At 35.4% G+C, this 17,439-nt stretch overlaps 1 protein-coding gene across 8 annotated transcripts in view; it reads right to left on the bottom strand.

Annotated features, from left to right (window-relative positions):
* The window catches only part of RBM33 (RNA binding motif protein 33), a 112,284-nt gene that overhangs the window by 54,393 nt on the left and 40,452 nt on the right, over positions 1 to 17,439 (bottom strand). For all 8 annotated transcript variants that reach the window (XM_087946819.1, XM_087946822.1, XM_087946823.1 and 5 more), the window contains 3 exons: positions 16,194 to 16,402; positions 15,030 to 15,297; positions 13,400 to 13,458 (listed from right to left, as the gene is read on the bottom strand). In XM_087946819.1, the coding sequence (XP_087802945.1) occupies positions 13,400 to 13,458; positions 15,030 to 15,297; positions 16,194 to 16,402 (536 nt within the window). The remainder of the gene's footprint in view (positions 1 to 13,399; positions 13,459 to 15,029; positions 15,298 to 16,193; positions 16,403 to 17,439) is intronic.

Here is a 17,439-nt window from a genome sequence, read left to right as displayed (position 1 = left end):
GAAATAATTATAGAAGATTGGAAATAATATGTAATTTAAAATGTGATAAATATTTAGTATAATTTAGTGAAATTTTTGTTAAGAGAGGGGAGTACTTTAATGAAATAATGATTTAAGATCGGTGATGTGGGTGGGGAATAATTTTGGAAAGAATAAGAAGTGTTCCCATAATGGTATGATAATTAATTGAAATGTGTAAAATGTCTAAAGATATAAATGATTGTTAACACCAATGATTAGGCTATGTTATAATAGTGAAACTATTCGTGAAATGAGAGGTTTGAAGAAGGAGAGGGGAACATGTAATGTAATAATGATTTATAATATGTGATGTGGGGGATGGAATTAATATGGCAAATAGGTGCTCCCATAGAAATATATGACCTAATTGATAAGAAATGTGCTAGATGTTTAAGATATGAATAAATATTAATATTAATGAATAGATTTGTATTGGTTTTGATGATATTGTATAATGTCAGAATGTACCAGACAGAATCCCAACGTAAGTTATGTATTTTAAATCAAGTATTATAAATATAGGGGAAGAGACATAGGCGCCATACTCCAATCAGTGTACAGGAGAAGGTTTTTCTTTTTTTTTCTTTTAAGAAAAAAGATAAACGGATAGTTGGAAATAGAACAGACAAAGAATAAATATTATGATTTGAATTGAGAGGAGATAAATAAAATAAAATTGAGAAAATTTAAAAGAAAGGAAAAGCTATATAGAAAAATGAAAATGTAATAAGATATGGAATGGTATGTAAAATGAATATGAATTTGAATGTGTGTCTGTACCAAGAGTTTTGACCCGGGATTAAGCAACTTTCAGAAAAGAGATTTTTTATGTTTTTATGTCTTGAATTTTTGTATGTTTTGTATGTCTTTAAAAATTAATAAAAAATTTGTTCAAAAAAAAAAAAAAGGCAGAAGCTTTTTGAGACCCAAATGCTAACAGAAAGTGACAATATTGTATGAATTAAAAACTCTTTGCCTATTTGTATTCCCATTGACACTTCAATCATACATTATCACCATCATCATTCAAGTACCAAACCTGAACAGTTGTCCAGCTAACTTGCACACTTGCTATTGTAATGCCATAATGTAGTCTTGTGCTAATGACTGCTTTCTTTGCATATAAATGTGAATGCTTTGATTAATATGTTATAGCAGAGGTGGTATTCAGCAGGTTCTGACCAGTTCTGGAGAACCGGTAGCTGGGGTGGGATTCTACCGGTTCTATAGAACCCCTTATTAACTTTCTAAGCATTTCGGAGAACATGTTGTGAAAAGAAATCTCCTTATGTTTTTTTCCACCCTTATTACATTCTTGGCAATATGCCTAGACTTCCTGTCTTCGAAGGAGGTTTTTTTCTTTCTTGATACTTTCTTAAAGGGGAAGGGTTGTTTTAAGCTTTTTACACTGCTGTTGGGAGGAAATACTCCCGTTGGTTAGCACTTTGAAGAAATAATTGAATAACGAAGCAGAGGTGCAGAAAGGTTTTTAATGACAAGGAACCAAGATAGTGACATTCAGAAGGCTTCTTGGCTAGCTAGAAAGATTGACATTCAAATGTGAGTTTATATACCCTTTCTGAGTTTTAGTCTAAAACTGTTTTTTGGTGAAGTTTAATTCTTGGTGACGTTTAATCCTGTGTTTATTGATGGGATAATTTTCCCTATTCAGCTTTGTTTTGAAGGAAAAAGATTAATCTCTGTTCCTGAAAAGAAACTGGGTTGAGAAATCTGGCTAGTTCCTGTGTCTATTTGTCCTGGTAACTGGTTTAACAAGCAACAGCTATTGTTGTGATTTAATTATTTGTATTGTGTTTGAATTTTTTCCTGCCTCATGGTTTCTTTTTCTATCTGGGGAGGGGGTCTTCCTTCACTGCTATAGTGGTATCTGGCACTGTCCTTTTGGGATGTACTTCCAAGAGGCGGGATGCAAGCTTGGCACTGAATTTTTTACTGCCTTTCTAGGGGGCATGTGACCTTTCCTTAAATCTGGATGATTTCCTAAGGATATCTTGTGAGGTAAATGAGACCAGCTGGTATCTTTAAGTGGTGCAAATGGATCTAAGGATTGCTTTTCCTTGGTGTACTCTTTCTGGAGAGCTTAAATGACCTCTCTACTAAAGGGTTTCACTTTATGAGCAAGAGTTTGCTGCTGATAGTGCATTTTAACTATTTTAATTCCTCAAGGTGCTCTGGCACCCTGCCTGATTTGTAATTATGGCTTGCAGGTATTTTTAATCTAATGATTGGTATTTAGGGAAGCCTTTTGCAAGCAAAGAAGCTTTTTGTATGTTTGTACAGGTAATCCTTGACTTACAACAGTTCATTTAGTGACCATTCAAAGTTAAAATGGCACTGAAAAAAGTGACTTATGACCGTTTTTCACACTTAGGACCGTTGTAGCATCCCCATTGTCATGAGGCCAGGGGAGAAGCGCCCCTTGATGTGAATGATGTTGAGTTGGCCACTCCTACCCAGTCACATGACCACCAAGCCACACCCACCAACTAAGCTAAGCCCATAGAATCAGTTGTTAAAAAATTTGAATCCCACCCCTGACCGGTAACGGAAATTTTGTGTAGTTCGGCGAACCGGCAAATACCACCTCTGACTGACCCTGCCCACATCTATTCTCTGCCTCCCGAGTCCCAGCTGATTGGCTGGGTCTTCTTTGGCTGCCCTGCAAAGAATGGAGCTGGAAAGCAGGTTAGTGGGGTGGGGAGGGAATGGAGATTTTGCAGTATCCTTCCCCTGCCATGGGCACCATGCCACACCACACCACGCCCATCAAGCCACGCCCACAGAACCAGTAGTAAAAAAAAATTTAATCCCACCACTGTGTTATAGGATAAGATACGACATGGTAACATATTAACCAAGTGTACTTAAGTATGTAAGAGTAACCATTCTTTAACACTGATCTACTACATACATACAAATACCCTATCCCTGGATATGTGAGATATGTAACACTGCTATTGTGTGAACTGCATTAGTTGCCAGTGTGTTTCAGATGCAATTCAAGGTGGTGGTTGTCACCTTTAAAGCCCTTCATGACTTTGAAGAGGCTCCCTAAGGGGCTATCTTCTCCCAGGTGTTATTACCTGTCCAATTCAATCCAGCAGGTTCAACATGTGGTGAGTCCTGTCAGTGAAGGAATGTAAGCTGGCCAGGACTGAGAGTAGTGCCTTCTCTGTGGTAGCCCTTGCTTTCTGGAATATTCTCCCTGTATGTTCTATGTTCAAAGAACAAGATGATCCCGACCTGCAGGCCTTTCACAAAGCCCTGAAGACCTGGTTATGTGTTCAGGCCTGGGGCTCCACATGGGTCAAGGGCCCCATTTCTTGATTATATTAACATCTATGGCAATAATTTTATTCCACAACCATACATATTTATTCTGTATTGCTTTACAATATACGCCAAGCAGAATCATTGGCCAAGGTGGACAACTATTCCCCATAGCAGGTATGAGATTCATACTGGATATATTAAGTACCCATAATTATTAGTAGACATTCATGCGTCATCCTTCATGAACTGGTCTAATTCTAAGTCAGGATCATAAATTGTTCTGGATTTTTTCAAAGTTGATATACTCCCTCCTGGAACATGCTATACCTGAGTCTAATCCCTCACTCCAACAGCATTACTGATAATCCAGCAGATCTTTTGCTTCAAAGTACTTTTTGTAAATATTACACGTGTTCTATGTATGTCATATTCTGTGTATCCAATTGTTACAACATTTCACTTCCCCTTTTGCTCCCCTTTTCATTTTTTTTTAATGTTAGAAAAATGTGTTAAGAGAGTACAGGATTATAAATACAGCTACTACATACATCTCTTTAAAACAACTGCATCTTTTTCTAGCATATGGGAGGGCTGGACAGTCCTATTAATTAGGTTCCAGTTTATCCCCAACAATTTCACAAAACAGTGAAAACACATTGTTTTGCCTGAATGATAAATTTCATTAACCTACAATTTGTTTTCTAATACACTAGCCAATGTTTACTATGCTGCTTTTTCTTTAATGAGAATGAGTAGCTGAGAAATAAATAAATTATAGAAAATTTATTATATTCTAGAAAGAAAATACTGTAGTTGTAAACATTAACTATCCTGCTTAAAATATTTTTAAAAGACATGAAAACTATTGCATACATTGTTTTTAGGGATGAGGCTTCATTAACTTGTACACCAGTTTTTCTCAATTTAGACAACTTTAAGTTGTCTAGATTTCAACTCCCAGAACTCCCGAAGATTTTTTCAGGAATTCTGGGGGTTGAAGACCAAGATATCTTGAAGTTGCCAGGCTGAGAAACACTGCTCTATGCTTTCCAGTTTTACACCACACACACACACACACACACACACACACACAATAATGCTAACTATAAACTATTTTATTAGATTTATATTCTTATAATTTTCAAATAACTTTTAACTTTTGAGGGAGGCATTCCAGATGATCTAAAATGTTTGCCATGTTGCCTTTCAAATAGAATTTGGCCTTGGATGGATTTCCACCTCTAACTTCTGCTTGAAGTTCATTTTAGTCCCAAGGAACTTACTCCTCTTACTTTAGTCAACAGATATCCATCTAACTGGAAGAGACCGCAGACAAAAGATTATGCTTAAACCTAGTACTCCTGAAAAGATTATTTCCCTTGGGATATGAACAAGCACAATCAATTCTTAAGCAATGGGTTTTAGATATGAAACATCAGAATGAAATAAGCACAATTTCATCCATTATAATTATAGAAAATCAGCTCTACCGCTCCAAACCTCTCCATGGTGCCTCAATTTGCTCTCTCTCTCTCTCTCTCTAAATATCACACAATGTTTACACTAACAATATTTTAGATTTAACAAAATTCCTTACACAAGACATTTACCTCTGTGATTTCATGGCATTAGTATTGCTGGTTCTTTATTATTTTACCTGCTTTCACACCATGATTACACAGTGCTATTATGATTCCTCTAATTACTTTTTTTCCCATGGATGCCTTGATGACGTTATATAAATTTCTTTGTGGATTATGACTATGATACTGTAGAAATTAGCTAGATTTGGTCAATTGAAATACTGAAATTGTTGAATGAGATACTTTAATTAAGTTTAAACTTTAGAAGTTTATGGCCTTTTTTTAAAAACAAAAACAAAACAGAAATTAAGTTTTGAAAATTCTGGCAAAACATCTGACATACAGAACCAGGCTTCTTCCATGGTTGCAAACTAGGAAGAGAAAAAGTAGAAGCACAATATATTCTAACAAGAAACACAATATATTCTAATCTGTCAGGTTAACAGATACACTAAACGAATAAAAATACAGCCTTTTGGGGGGGAGGGGCGGATGAACTGTGGTCAAGACTGCATTCAACAATTTAATACTGCAGGGGACACCACCAAAGACCAAAGTTTTCACACTCACGACAATAGACAAAATGTACAATAGGTGTACGTTAGAGAAAGAGAATAGTCGTTTATCTTTTTCAATGGTTTTAGTGTAGCAAATTTCAAATAGGAGTAATAAAATTAAATCATAACAGTTTATAAATCTGAAATGACAACATTTTAGGGCTATGCTTTTTAAAAAAAAAAAAACTCTGAGGGTTGAAGAAGTCTTTTGGGCTTTGAAAAAAAAAAAAGCTTATTTTTGAAAGATGCAATCTATGTCAGCCTCGCTTGATTTTTATCAGCCAAGAAGAACAAGAAGAGGGATGAGAAAAGTTTGAAAGACCCTCACACCCCAGGTCTGCTAGGGCCTGAAGTTTCGGAATGGTATACCCACCTCTAAACTTCATTTAAAGAAGTACAGAGCCCCAGGCCACAAGTGTCTTTTGCCTATTAAAACAGACACTCCTTTCATGCTGCCTGACATTCTATAGCATGAACATTTATACAACATATTAAAGTGTTCAAAGAGCTTTGCTCGTACCATCTCAGCAACAATAGTATTACCCCCCATTGCATGTGGGACAGCTAAGACAAGATATAGAGGTGTGCCTTAGGCTTAGTAAATTTATGGCAGTGGCAAGATAACACCGGAGACATTTTCAGTCTCTTAGCTGTCTCTTTGCCAGAAACTCTTCAAAGTCTGCATGTGACAGCTTTTACATTCAAACCCTGAAGTTGTGAAATTACTTCTGTCACCTTTATTAAAGAAATGTTAGATGAGTTGTTGCAAGTTTTAAATAGCTTAAATCTATATAAGAACCGTTTTCACCAAAGAAACAGTCTGAGATACATATATGTTTTGCAACAGGCCCCATCCTAGAAAAGCTTATCACTTCTCTGCGATGTGAAAAGAAATGTGTACATGGGCCATGCTATTATAGCTTCTGTGATATTTATCAACAGCATTTTTTTAAAAAAGTGAACTCTCCCTCTCAATAACTATAGCTAGCAGAAATTAAAATATAATAGTCTACATTTTCTAGAAGTAATTTACTTTAATTTTTTTGAGCAACATGGATTATAAACTTCTTTTGTAAGGATAATGTAATCCTCAACTCAATCTCAGCTGCTAGTGATTTCAGTCTCCAAGTGTTTTTTTTATAACTTCCTACTGCAGTTTACAGCTCTGATAATCTCCTACCCATATATTAGCCAAGCTGAATCTGCTTAATTTCTTTGAGGTCAGGCAAAATTGGCTAAATGCTGTCACCCAATGTAGGCATCACAAATTATGAAAAATATGGTTAACCAATGTCTATAACAGTAATTATTTAGCTTAGTTATTTCAGCTATGCATCAAACTAAAGGCATAACACGGGTGTTACCAATTACTTTCGCAAGCATCTGCTCTAACTTCTACCTACTGTTGGTCAGGGAATCTGATTAGCTTGTTCAGCATTCAGCATAAACAACAATGCAACTATCTGAAAGAATATAAGATAAGGTTACTTTTAATCCTGTCAAAATATTAAACTATTTTGCTTTCCTTTGATCCTCTCAAATATAATCCCTAGTTAAAAAAAATTAACATTCTCTCATACACAATTATCATACAAATTCTACTTTTACTTTTTGGCATCTCTTGTTAATTACATGATATTATCTCTTATAATCTATTCATGAACCTGACAGAACTTTGGCTACCAATAAAAGAGAAAATTTAGCATAAATTGCTTAATGCTATAGTAATATTATAAATTAAAGCATAAAGAGGATCTAGCAGTTATTGTAACACTTATCAGCTCTTCTATGGGTCACTCTATGTATTTTTTTCAACTAGACTGATTAAATACTTTAACAATGTCACTGAATCTTTCAATAAATTATACTCTTGTTTCCACACATTTTCATTTATTAATCTCACTTAAAATACAAAGAGATGAGGAATGCCATTGACATCTAAGTATGGATACTCTGTTAATTCTTATTAAAATGGCATAAATGCAAAGAATCAAGGACTACAGTAACCTATGACACTGCTTAAGACTATATCCATTTGTCATAAATGTTAATCCTCTTACTTTAGCAGCCAGTGGACATTACATTCTTCTCAGGAAATAACCCTGGTTCGATTCAATTAAAATAGGGTAAACTATATGAAAATGGATTGTGCAAATGTTTTCAAAATAAGTCTTGTTTCACTGCCATCATATTCTCAGCAAATTATTTTCAACATGGTGGTCTTGAATTAACCCCATGATGGAGCCCTTCACAAAATTAAGAGAGCCACTGTGGTGTAATTGACAAAACTGTTGTACTTCAAGCCCATCCTCCATCATGGAAAATCACTGGATGACTCTGGGCCAGTTTCTCAACCCAAACTAGTTCATGGGTTGTGGGTATGAAACCCCACATAACCACTTTAAGCTCCTACTGGTGAGATACAAATTTAATAAATAAAATACATACATAAATTGTGTGCATTGTGCCGTAGTGGAAAAGACAGATGGAGTGACCCCTGGTCTGGAAGTATATATATTTAAAGGAGAATATTTGTAGTTCAGGGTTGAAATGAAAGGTCTGTGGCGCTCCCTGAGCCTGGTTGTTTTCTCCAGTTGTTCCATTACTCAACTAATTAACATCATCAGTATCACAGCAGATCTTTACGCTATCCCTTATGGGGGAAAAAGAACTTCACACTCTAAATATAATTCTAAATCTTGTGAAAAAAAACCTCCAATGGGTGGTATGCCAAGGCCAAGGATAAACAATTGATCTATGGACAATCTAATTGTACATTAGTAGAGTTGCTGCTCTTTTTTTAACTATCCCATCCACCCAAAGCTGCTCAAGTGTCCTAACCTTCCAGTATCCATTTTAAGGGGGGATGCTGCAACCAGGGATAGAACTAAAGAATTTTCTTCTTGAACTTCTTGAATCAGTCCAGTCAGCAGAATAACGTGATTTCATCCTATGACCGTCCATAGAGAACTATAGTAGATGAACTCACATCTATGCCAATTTAACAATAATTTATTATAGATTATTCTTTGTGGATCAAAGAGAATTATTCCTTTGGGAAGATGAGGAGTAGAAAAAGCATTAACTAGCTAAGTTATTGCGATGGGTCAGACACGACTTCGCAACTAATAACAGCAACAACAAAGCTAAGTTACGAAAGTAATCAATAATCAGAATGTTCTTTGTTAAGAATTTGGAACTAAGGATATTTGGACAATGGGAGGCTGAGGAAAGGGGTAAAACCGTTATGACTATCCAGGATTTCTGGACATACAGAACTGCTATATTTTTATTTGTCAGCATATAATACTCAACAAGCATTATCTGTCAAAAACACAGTAGATGACTTGTTTTGGGACCAGAGTGATCCTGCTCCTGGCCGTATTTGATCTTTTAGTTGCATTCAGTATCATCAAACACAGCACACCTAAGATTGCCTCCAAGAGTTTTGACTAGAGGTATTGTTCCTGTTTATAATTCAAAGTACTGTTTTCATTCTTAAAAGCTCTATCAGGCTTGCCTCTTAAATGTCTGGAGGACAACCTTTGGAGCCATCCTGTCTATGCGCTCACCTCAATTGGAGAGGTTACTATCTCCATCTTCAGAGTGGGAGAAGCAGGCTTGGGGAGGTGGGAGGTGAAATCAGGGGAATTTTCTATTATGGCTTCCAGTTTATGGGGTAGTTTCTTCAAGGTTAGATTACTGCTGATTTTGGAGGAGTTTCATAAAACAGTTAGAACTGAGCAACTTAGAGGGGTCTAAAAGCTAATCCCACTTTTTTTTTTTAAATTTAACCCATTTCTATACTCTTTAGTCTTGTTTTAATTTTATTTAATTTTATTTTTTGTGTATGTTCACAGTTGCATACTGCCACATATTTTAATATCTGACAGCATAAAAACAATCAAATATTCAGCAGTAATAGAAAAAAGGAGGCTTTCTTCTTTAAAGTAACTTTTGAGAAGTGATGCTCTCTATTTGATTATAATTTATTCACAGGACACTTGACTTCAATGTGTAAGATCTGTCTGCTTGTGTGACACCTATACTGGTCCCTCTTTTCTTGACCGAGCCATATATACTGAAACTCATTCTGCCTCTTTCCTATGACCAGAAAGCCCTTGTTTTGCAGATTAAAGGAAAAGGTACCCAACAAAAAAATTCTTCTACTTCAGGGATATCACAAAGTGGAAAAGTCACAATATATTCAATTCTACTACTATCTGCATGAATTTTTAAGCAAATATCGTATACATCAATGTTTGGGGATCTGTATTTTTTTTTTAAAAAGGGGGTATTTTCTGTTATGTTTCAAAAAAGCCTATTTTCTGTGAATGTTCAAATCAAATCAAAATGTGAGCAATCATGGCATCAGCTTGATTTTACCATTTATCAAAGCGCCATGGGGGGAAGGACAGAAAAGGATAGTTCCTTTTAGAGCCTGCCCCTCTCCCTAGCTTAATAAGTGTTATCATCATGTTTAGCTTCTGCTGCTCCTCCTGCAGATGGGAATGCATTGATATGATTAAATTTGATAGTGTGATAATGTATGGAAATAGTGATTAATTAGAAGCTCCCCAGCAAATGGAGGATGTTTGTTATCATGTCACCTGCACTGTAAATTGTGTTTCCCTTTTCCCAGTCTGACACTGACACCATAGGCAGAAGGGGTGGAGCCACAGAAGTTGATCTTCTGGGTACTTTACAGGTCTTGTTGCTCTATTGTGGAGATACTAATAGGGCTATGTAGATAAGTTGTGAAAATGGCAGATTCTCGTAAAGAGAACTTGCCAGAGATGCTCAAAAAAGCTCAGTTGCACATCTGCAGGGGCTGTAATAGGAGGGAGGGAAAATGTAATTTGATTCAGCAGTCTCATTCGAACATGATTTGCATGAAATGCTGTATAAAGCTCTATCCAAGAAATGTCAATCACGACCACCTGATACCTTGGTATCATGTTAAAAAGAAAGGAAAATGCTTTCCAGACCAGGTGGAATTTGCCAGCGCTGCTGCACAGTAATAGAGTGAAAATTTCATTTACTGATGCTGTTCTAACAGCACTGCCATAACTAAAACACAATTGCTATGGCAGCCATGCAGCAAGCTAGAGGTTTTTTTTCCTCACCCTCTCTGCACTTGATGTCTCACATTTAAACAAATAACAGCACAAGTGTGTATGCAGTTATCTTTTATCAACTGGTAAAACTGGCGATAGGACACTTTTAATACATATTCACAATGACTATAAATGGTCAACATATTACATTTTAGAAGGTGTAAATATATACATATCTGCTGTATCTCACAAAAACATTAATCTGGGACCAGGACTGTGCACTGAGTTGGGTCAAATGATTTAGCCTTCCTAACACATGAAAATGACTCCTTGGCCACAATCTATTCCCATTTTGATAACCAACAGAAGATTTGAGATAACTTGTGCTCTACCAGCTAAACTGAGGAGAGAAAAATGTTAATCAACCATTGTCTGCATTAATCAGCAAGCATATCTTCCTCAACAAGAAATAATTTGCGTGCCTGGCGCAAACGAATTCAAGTTTAGGTAACTATATCTGCAGAAAACAATTCCACTACCACTTTCCAGCTGCAAACCCTCAAACTGATGTTTATCCTGACTTTAAGCAATGGGAATTGTACCCTAATCAAGACTCAATTCAGACTGGAGTGGCCTGTAAAATGAATGAATGAATGAATGAATGAATGAATGAATGAATGAATGAATGAAGTGCTTTCTTCACCAGATGTTTGAAAATGATCCAGAGACTCTCTGACTTGTTTGGTTCTTTTAGTTTTCTTTCTTTCACTTAATACATGGAACACTGTAAAACAAAAATCTCATTATCGATGGATTCAAGGAATGGTGGTTTATCTTTTCCAGAATTAGGTAACAAATTGAAAGGAAAAGTATTTTCTGTGACTCACTTTCAAGTATCAAAATCTGCCTGTTACCACGATATTCACCCTTGACTGAGTTAAAAAGGATCAAGAATAGCCCTTTTTACCCAAGTTCAGATTTAATGGTGATTTTGTTTTTCTCTGTGTATCCAATTTCTATGAATAGTGCAATAGAGTAGAGATATAGCAGATATGAACATCAAGCTGATTTCTGATGGACCAGCACTATCTGAAGCAGCAGTGGCTATACTAAATATTATTCATTAATATTAATGAGAATATTTATTAAATATTAATGAGAATATGGCTAAATCCTCATTTTTGTTAAGTTTCACTGAAATAATGTTAATTTTGTACATATTTTATTGGTTTATAAAGTCTACCAACTGGCCCTTGAAGGATTCAGAAGATATGCTCATTCTTCTATTCAAACATCCTGATTGCACTATGCCTTTAAAACTGAATTTGTACCCATGTTCGATGAAACTTACAATACTAGTCAAAATCATCATCTGTATTCACGAGATTCATGCCTAGAAAACAAAGCAGCACCTTAAAAATGTGGGTTGGTCATACCCCATCCTCAGGATGATTAATTATAGGCAATGTCAAATGTCTTTAGTCATGATAAACACATTTTTAAAAGGCTTTTTCAGGACCTGTGTCTCAAATATGTACATTCTCTAGGAAAAATAAAGACTAGTATGTAACAATTATGGATCCAAAAGAAAATTAATTCTATCAAAAATTCACAAATTATAAGGTAACTAATAAATGTGCCAACTTCTTATGCTTTTCACAGTACAGGAACAATATCATCAGGCTCCATCTGAGTTTTATTTAGCACTATGTATGAACTGGAAAGGAGGGCTTGGTTTCTTCTAACAAATCATTTCCCAGTTCACAGATGCTAAGCGAATCATGGAGAGCATCATTTACCATTCTTCTATGATAAGGAACCTATAAAGAGCAATTAAACAATGTATACTACCATACTGTGTATTTCCAGACTAGAATTCTTCGTAATTCTGACATACTCCTGCAAAATAACAAACTACCAAGGAGATGATTTGCAGGCATTTAAAACAGAAAATCACCTCATCACATGTGCATTTAGTTTAATTATTTTTGAAATTTAAAAAGTGGCATACAGTAGAAAGAAGCAATAAAATATATCAGACTTTTGGTTATAATACTATGAGGATACACCCCCCTATTTCTAAAATATATTTTCCGATTTCTGATTGTTAATCTAAAATGTGAATATATATATATATATATTTTAGTTTTACCAATTCTAAAAAGGTTATAGAAATATGATTTAGTCTTGTAAATGAAAGCAACGTTTTTGAATGTTTCTGTTATGTGTCTTGATGCACAGTGCGAAGAAACTGTAACTCAAGGAATACAAAGCAGGGGGGGGAGATCAGGGAAATTTACATACTACAAAAATATGAATGGGAAGAGAAGTGGGAATATCCAATGACATTGAAAGGCAAATCAACCGAGTGTAGTAGATTAGATAGGGAAAACACCTGGTTACTCGGTTTGGGATGACCAAAAAAAAAAAAAAGGATAAAGAGGTGACAAGACACCAGCAGCAAATCAGTTTCTGGTATTAAAGATACAATGAAAGAAAAATAATAAAATCCTTTACATTTACACTAAAAATACCCAATATTTGATGCCTTTTTTATTAAAAAAAAAAAACCAGTTATATTTATTCTGAAAGGACTCTAATGTATGGATGGAGTCCTTATTATTATTTTAAACTCAGCCAGCATGTGAGTGTGTGTTTTAAACTCCCCACTGGAAGTTTTTACAATTAAAACAAAATTAATTCAGGCCTGAAAAATTCATTGACCTTTAAGCATTTAACAAACAATTTTCTAGCTCACAGATCAGTGTCAATATTTGCAAATCCTTAAAATTATATTTCACTGGCACCACTTGTATTTGCCATATTAATATTTCTTTACAAATGTATGCTTATCCATATCAGAGAAGAAGGAACAGCTGCTACTCACAGGAAATCTCTGGGGTCCTACAGCAGGTCTTGGCTGGGTTGGGACTGGCAGCAAGGGCACTAAAAACAAGGAGCACACCTTTTAAATCAATTTGTTTTAGCCAAGACTCCGGGCCATTTTCATATACAACCACATTCACAGGCAGCTGCTGCCCCCATTCTCCCCAACAGCTGCAGGCAGACAAAATGTGTTAACACCATGCAACAGGGCAATTAGGATGCTGATGGCATAGGCTACAAAATTAAACAAGGCAGAGGCAATTTGAAATATTTGTTTTGTTTCACACATTACTGAATGAGGGACAAAAATCTTGACAGCATGGCATCAGAGGCATGTCATGATTTTCCAAAATTCCAGATATTATATCAATTCCATTAGTTAATTCACATTAATCCAATTATTCATGATAGTGCTATGTAGGTTTACTGGGAAATAAAGACTAGTTCAGCTTAGTTGCATATATTTCTGAGTAAACATGTTCTATATTGGCTTGCTGTTCATACTGTGTTGTACCTCCTAAGATAAGGCAATCAAATAATTTAAATTTTGCAAATGGCATAAACAAGAAAAGGGAGTAAAACTAAAGGAAAGCAGGCATGAAAAGCACTGAATTAACTATTCTAGAAACAAGCTTTTAAAATATATATACACCCTGCTTTTACTGTTGCTCACTTAAGTTACAAAAGCACTTTGATTTAATGGAAATTTTTTGCACCAGAATTATCCTGCAAGAAACCTTAAGAGACCTTAAATTGGTGCAACTTAATATTTCGTTTTATTATAATTTATAAATCGTATCTTAAAGTCATTAGACAAAACTTCAGACAATTTTATCTGTTTTAAAAAAAATTCCTCACTTAAACCTTCACCTATTCTGCTAGACAATGATATAGTTTTGTTTGGGTTTCAGCATGTCAATGTGAACTCTTTGTAAAGAAAATATGTGGTTTTCAACCAGAATTAAAGAAACCATTATTATAAGCTGTCTTGTCTATAGAGATTCTCAATCATCCAAGTCAAAGTTGTTCAATGTTGCTTTTTCCAAAAGGCAACTGGACTTTCTTGATTTTTTTTCTTAGAAAACATTTGCTTCTCATGAACGAAGCTTCTTCAGAACTGAAGGAACTTCTTGGATGAGAAGCAAAAGATTTTAAAAACAAAAAACAAAGAAAAAAGCCCAGAGAAAATCCAGTTGCCTTTTACAAAAAATAGCACCTTTGCGACAATTTATCTTGTAACAATACCAGCAGAAAAATACAAATCCTGGTTTAAATTTATATTTCATTTGTTTCATTTATTATTTTTTTCTACAGTTCCAGTTTCCCATCATCTAATTTCAGGGGATGAATCTAAGGAATTCTGTACAGAAATGCCTAGTGCTATAAAAATAAAGACAACTTCAAAAGCCAACTTTTGCCAAGTAACACCTTTGATCTACATTGGTTAGCATGGTTGATGATGATCAACATAGCAGCTTTCTTGGCTTCTATCTCTTTCTCATGGTACCTCCAGAGATTCTAAAAAATAAGAAATATTCACATCCAAATATGTGCTTTACAACAGGCATTTTTCATTACATTTTGTAGCAATGTCTGTAGTCTAACTAGACTTTCTTTGAAAAGATTCCTACCTTGAACAGGTGTTACTACAGTTCCTTTGAAGTGTGGATTTATGTGTATGTTTTTTGGTTGTTGGGATGCCGCTGAAGAAGAAGTCATCAGCATTCTTGGGGCATCTACTTGGGATGGCATACAAATTCCTTGAGGGGGAGGGGGTGGTGTGCGAAGCTGAGTGGGGAGAGGGAGCAGACCCTGTAGCTGTTGTGGCTGTTGTTGTGATTGTTGCTGCTGCTGGAAAAGATTCCGCATGGGATGATGAAATATCCTGTCTGAATGTGTCTGAAATTAAAGAGAGAAAATAACTTCCATTACTTGAAAAATTTAAAAAAAACTGCCCCACAAAAAATACAACAGACTTTTTTATGGGATTAAGCAGATTCATGGCTACTGATAATATCTCCATTTTCACAGGTTGCCTAGAAACTACAGTTTTTCTTGGGGAATGGACAGATGAAAGTGGAGACATCCTAACTCTTTGGCTAGGGAAGGAATGAACATAAATTCATTCCTGGGTACAACTTAGCAGTAGTTTCTCACACACGAGAAGGTACTACAATTCAGCATTCTAAACTTAGATTTATCAACAAGATTCCTCTGTTGTCATGATGGAATTAGGACACGAAAAATTGTTCCTCTTATTTATATCAAAAAGCCATTTTACATTACCACGTCAAGCACATCCATAGACAGACATGAGCAAGAGAAATCTCTGGCACTGCACATGTTTTGCAGAACTACAAGAAGTATCAAGAATGGGATTTTCACAAATCCTAAAACCAAAGAGCCAGTTGGTGTAGCGGTTAAGGCACCAGTCTAGAAATCAGAAGACTAGCCACACCTTAAGCTTGAAAGCTGGCTTGGTGATTTTGGGCCAGTCACTTTCTCTCACCTCAACCCACTTCATAGGGTTGTTGTTGTTGTGGGAAAAATAAGAGGAAGGAATGCTGTATATGCTCGCCACTATGAGTTACTCATTATTAATAATAAAAATAAACACATAAATAAACAAAACAAAATAAAGCAAAACTTCAGGTTGTAAATACCAATTCTCTTGACTTTAAGAGTCTTTAGAATAAGGCTCTGAATTAAGCATTCTCATTTAAGCAGTTAAACTTAAGCAGGCCTTCCACCATTTGAATCCCTCCACCCAACCATCACTGTTGTATTTAGGGTACCGTCATAGCTGTCTGGGTTGACAGTAAAGAAGGCCGGTGATCCTTCATTCTTCCTCTTTCATTGATGTCTCTTCTTTGTTCTCCCAGCCCATGACACATCAATAACCCTCCTCGTCTTCCTCCTCTTCGGGACCCATACCGCCCTTGTTTCAGCTGTCTTTCCCGTTCTTCAAATTCAAATAATGCTGCTTTGGCTTCTGCAGAAAGCTCTATCAGATGAAAGAAAATATAATTTACTATTTGCCAGAAGAATTAAGAGCTATGAACTGATAACAGTCTCATTACAACAACTGCATGTAGGTAAACATATTCAATTAGCATGGCACATACATCAAGACAATCTATTAATATGTAAAGAGTTAATCTGATTGTCCCTTTTTAATTTGCAAATAGAAACACATATTGACACTCCAGCTATAAAATTCTTTATTCTCTCAAGAATAATTTCATAACTGATTTTTTAAAAATAAGTTTACTTTGATTTTACTTTGATTTTAGTTTTATTAATTTACTTTAAATTGTTAGGCTTCAACCTTTCTTTTCAAAATATTCCAGAATATATTGATATTAAAACAAAGTCTGAGCAATATTCCATTCTAAACACTCCTTGTTTCTTCCTTTCTCCCTTCTCACAAAGATATGTAACATGCCTTTAACTAACGGGAAACTATAAAATGACTATCCTGTTCTTTTTACTTGGAACTCTTCATGTTAAGGAGAAAGGAAAAAATGCTTTACATTTGTAAGATAAAGTCTGGTAATTGGAGCATTGCTTCTAAATCTTTCTTCACTGGCTCACTCAGAATTATGTAGTCCATTCTATCCCCTGACTATAATCTTGCATAAAACATTCTGAAAAATAGGTAATTCAGGCTAAAACCCATGCAGAAGGATGTCCAATTTTAAGGAGAGTAACTAATTGAGTTTACAAGTTCATCTTGTTGTGCTGGCCATCATTATTCAGCACATATTCAGCATATCAGGCCTGGGAAGGTGAAACTCAGAGGGGTCACAGATAACTTTCGCTGTTAAAACAGAACTGTATTCTCCAGGTAATGGGAACAGCTCCAATCCATTTACCAGGAGTTTGTACCTTACAGAGCAGCATTTAAAATAGAATGGCACTGAAGAATAACGAACCAGAGTAAAAGGAAGGGACAAGAATCCTCCTTAGAGAATGTTATGCCCACATAATGGATGTTATCAAAATAATTACAGCTTTAACAATAATACAATTAGGTACTAA

The sequence above is a fragment of the Notechis scutatus genome, chromosome Z, assembly GCF_049901735.1.
Source record: "Notechis scutatus isolate UNSWTSFEM ecotype Mainland chromosome Z, rNotScu1.2, whole genome shotgun sequence".
Classification (NCBI taxonomy): domain Eukaryota; kingdom Metazoa; phylum Chordata; class Lepidosauria; order Squamata; family Elapidae; genus Notechis; species Notechis scutatus.
Note: the sequence above shows the minus strand (reverse complement) of the source record. Positions and strands in the feature narration are given on the sequence as shown.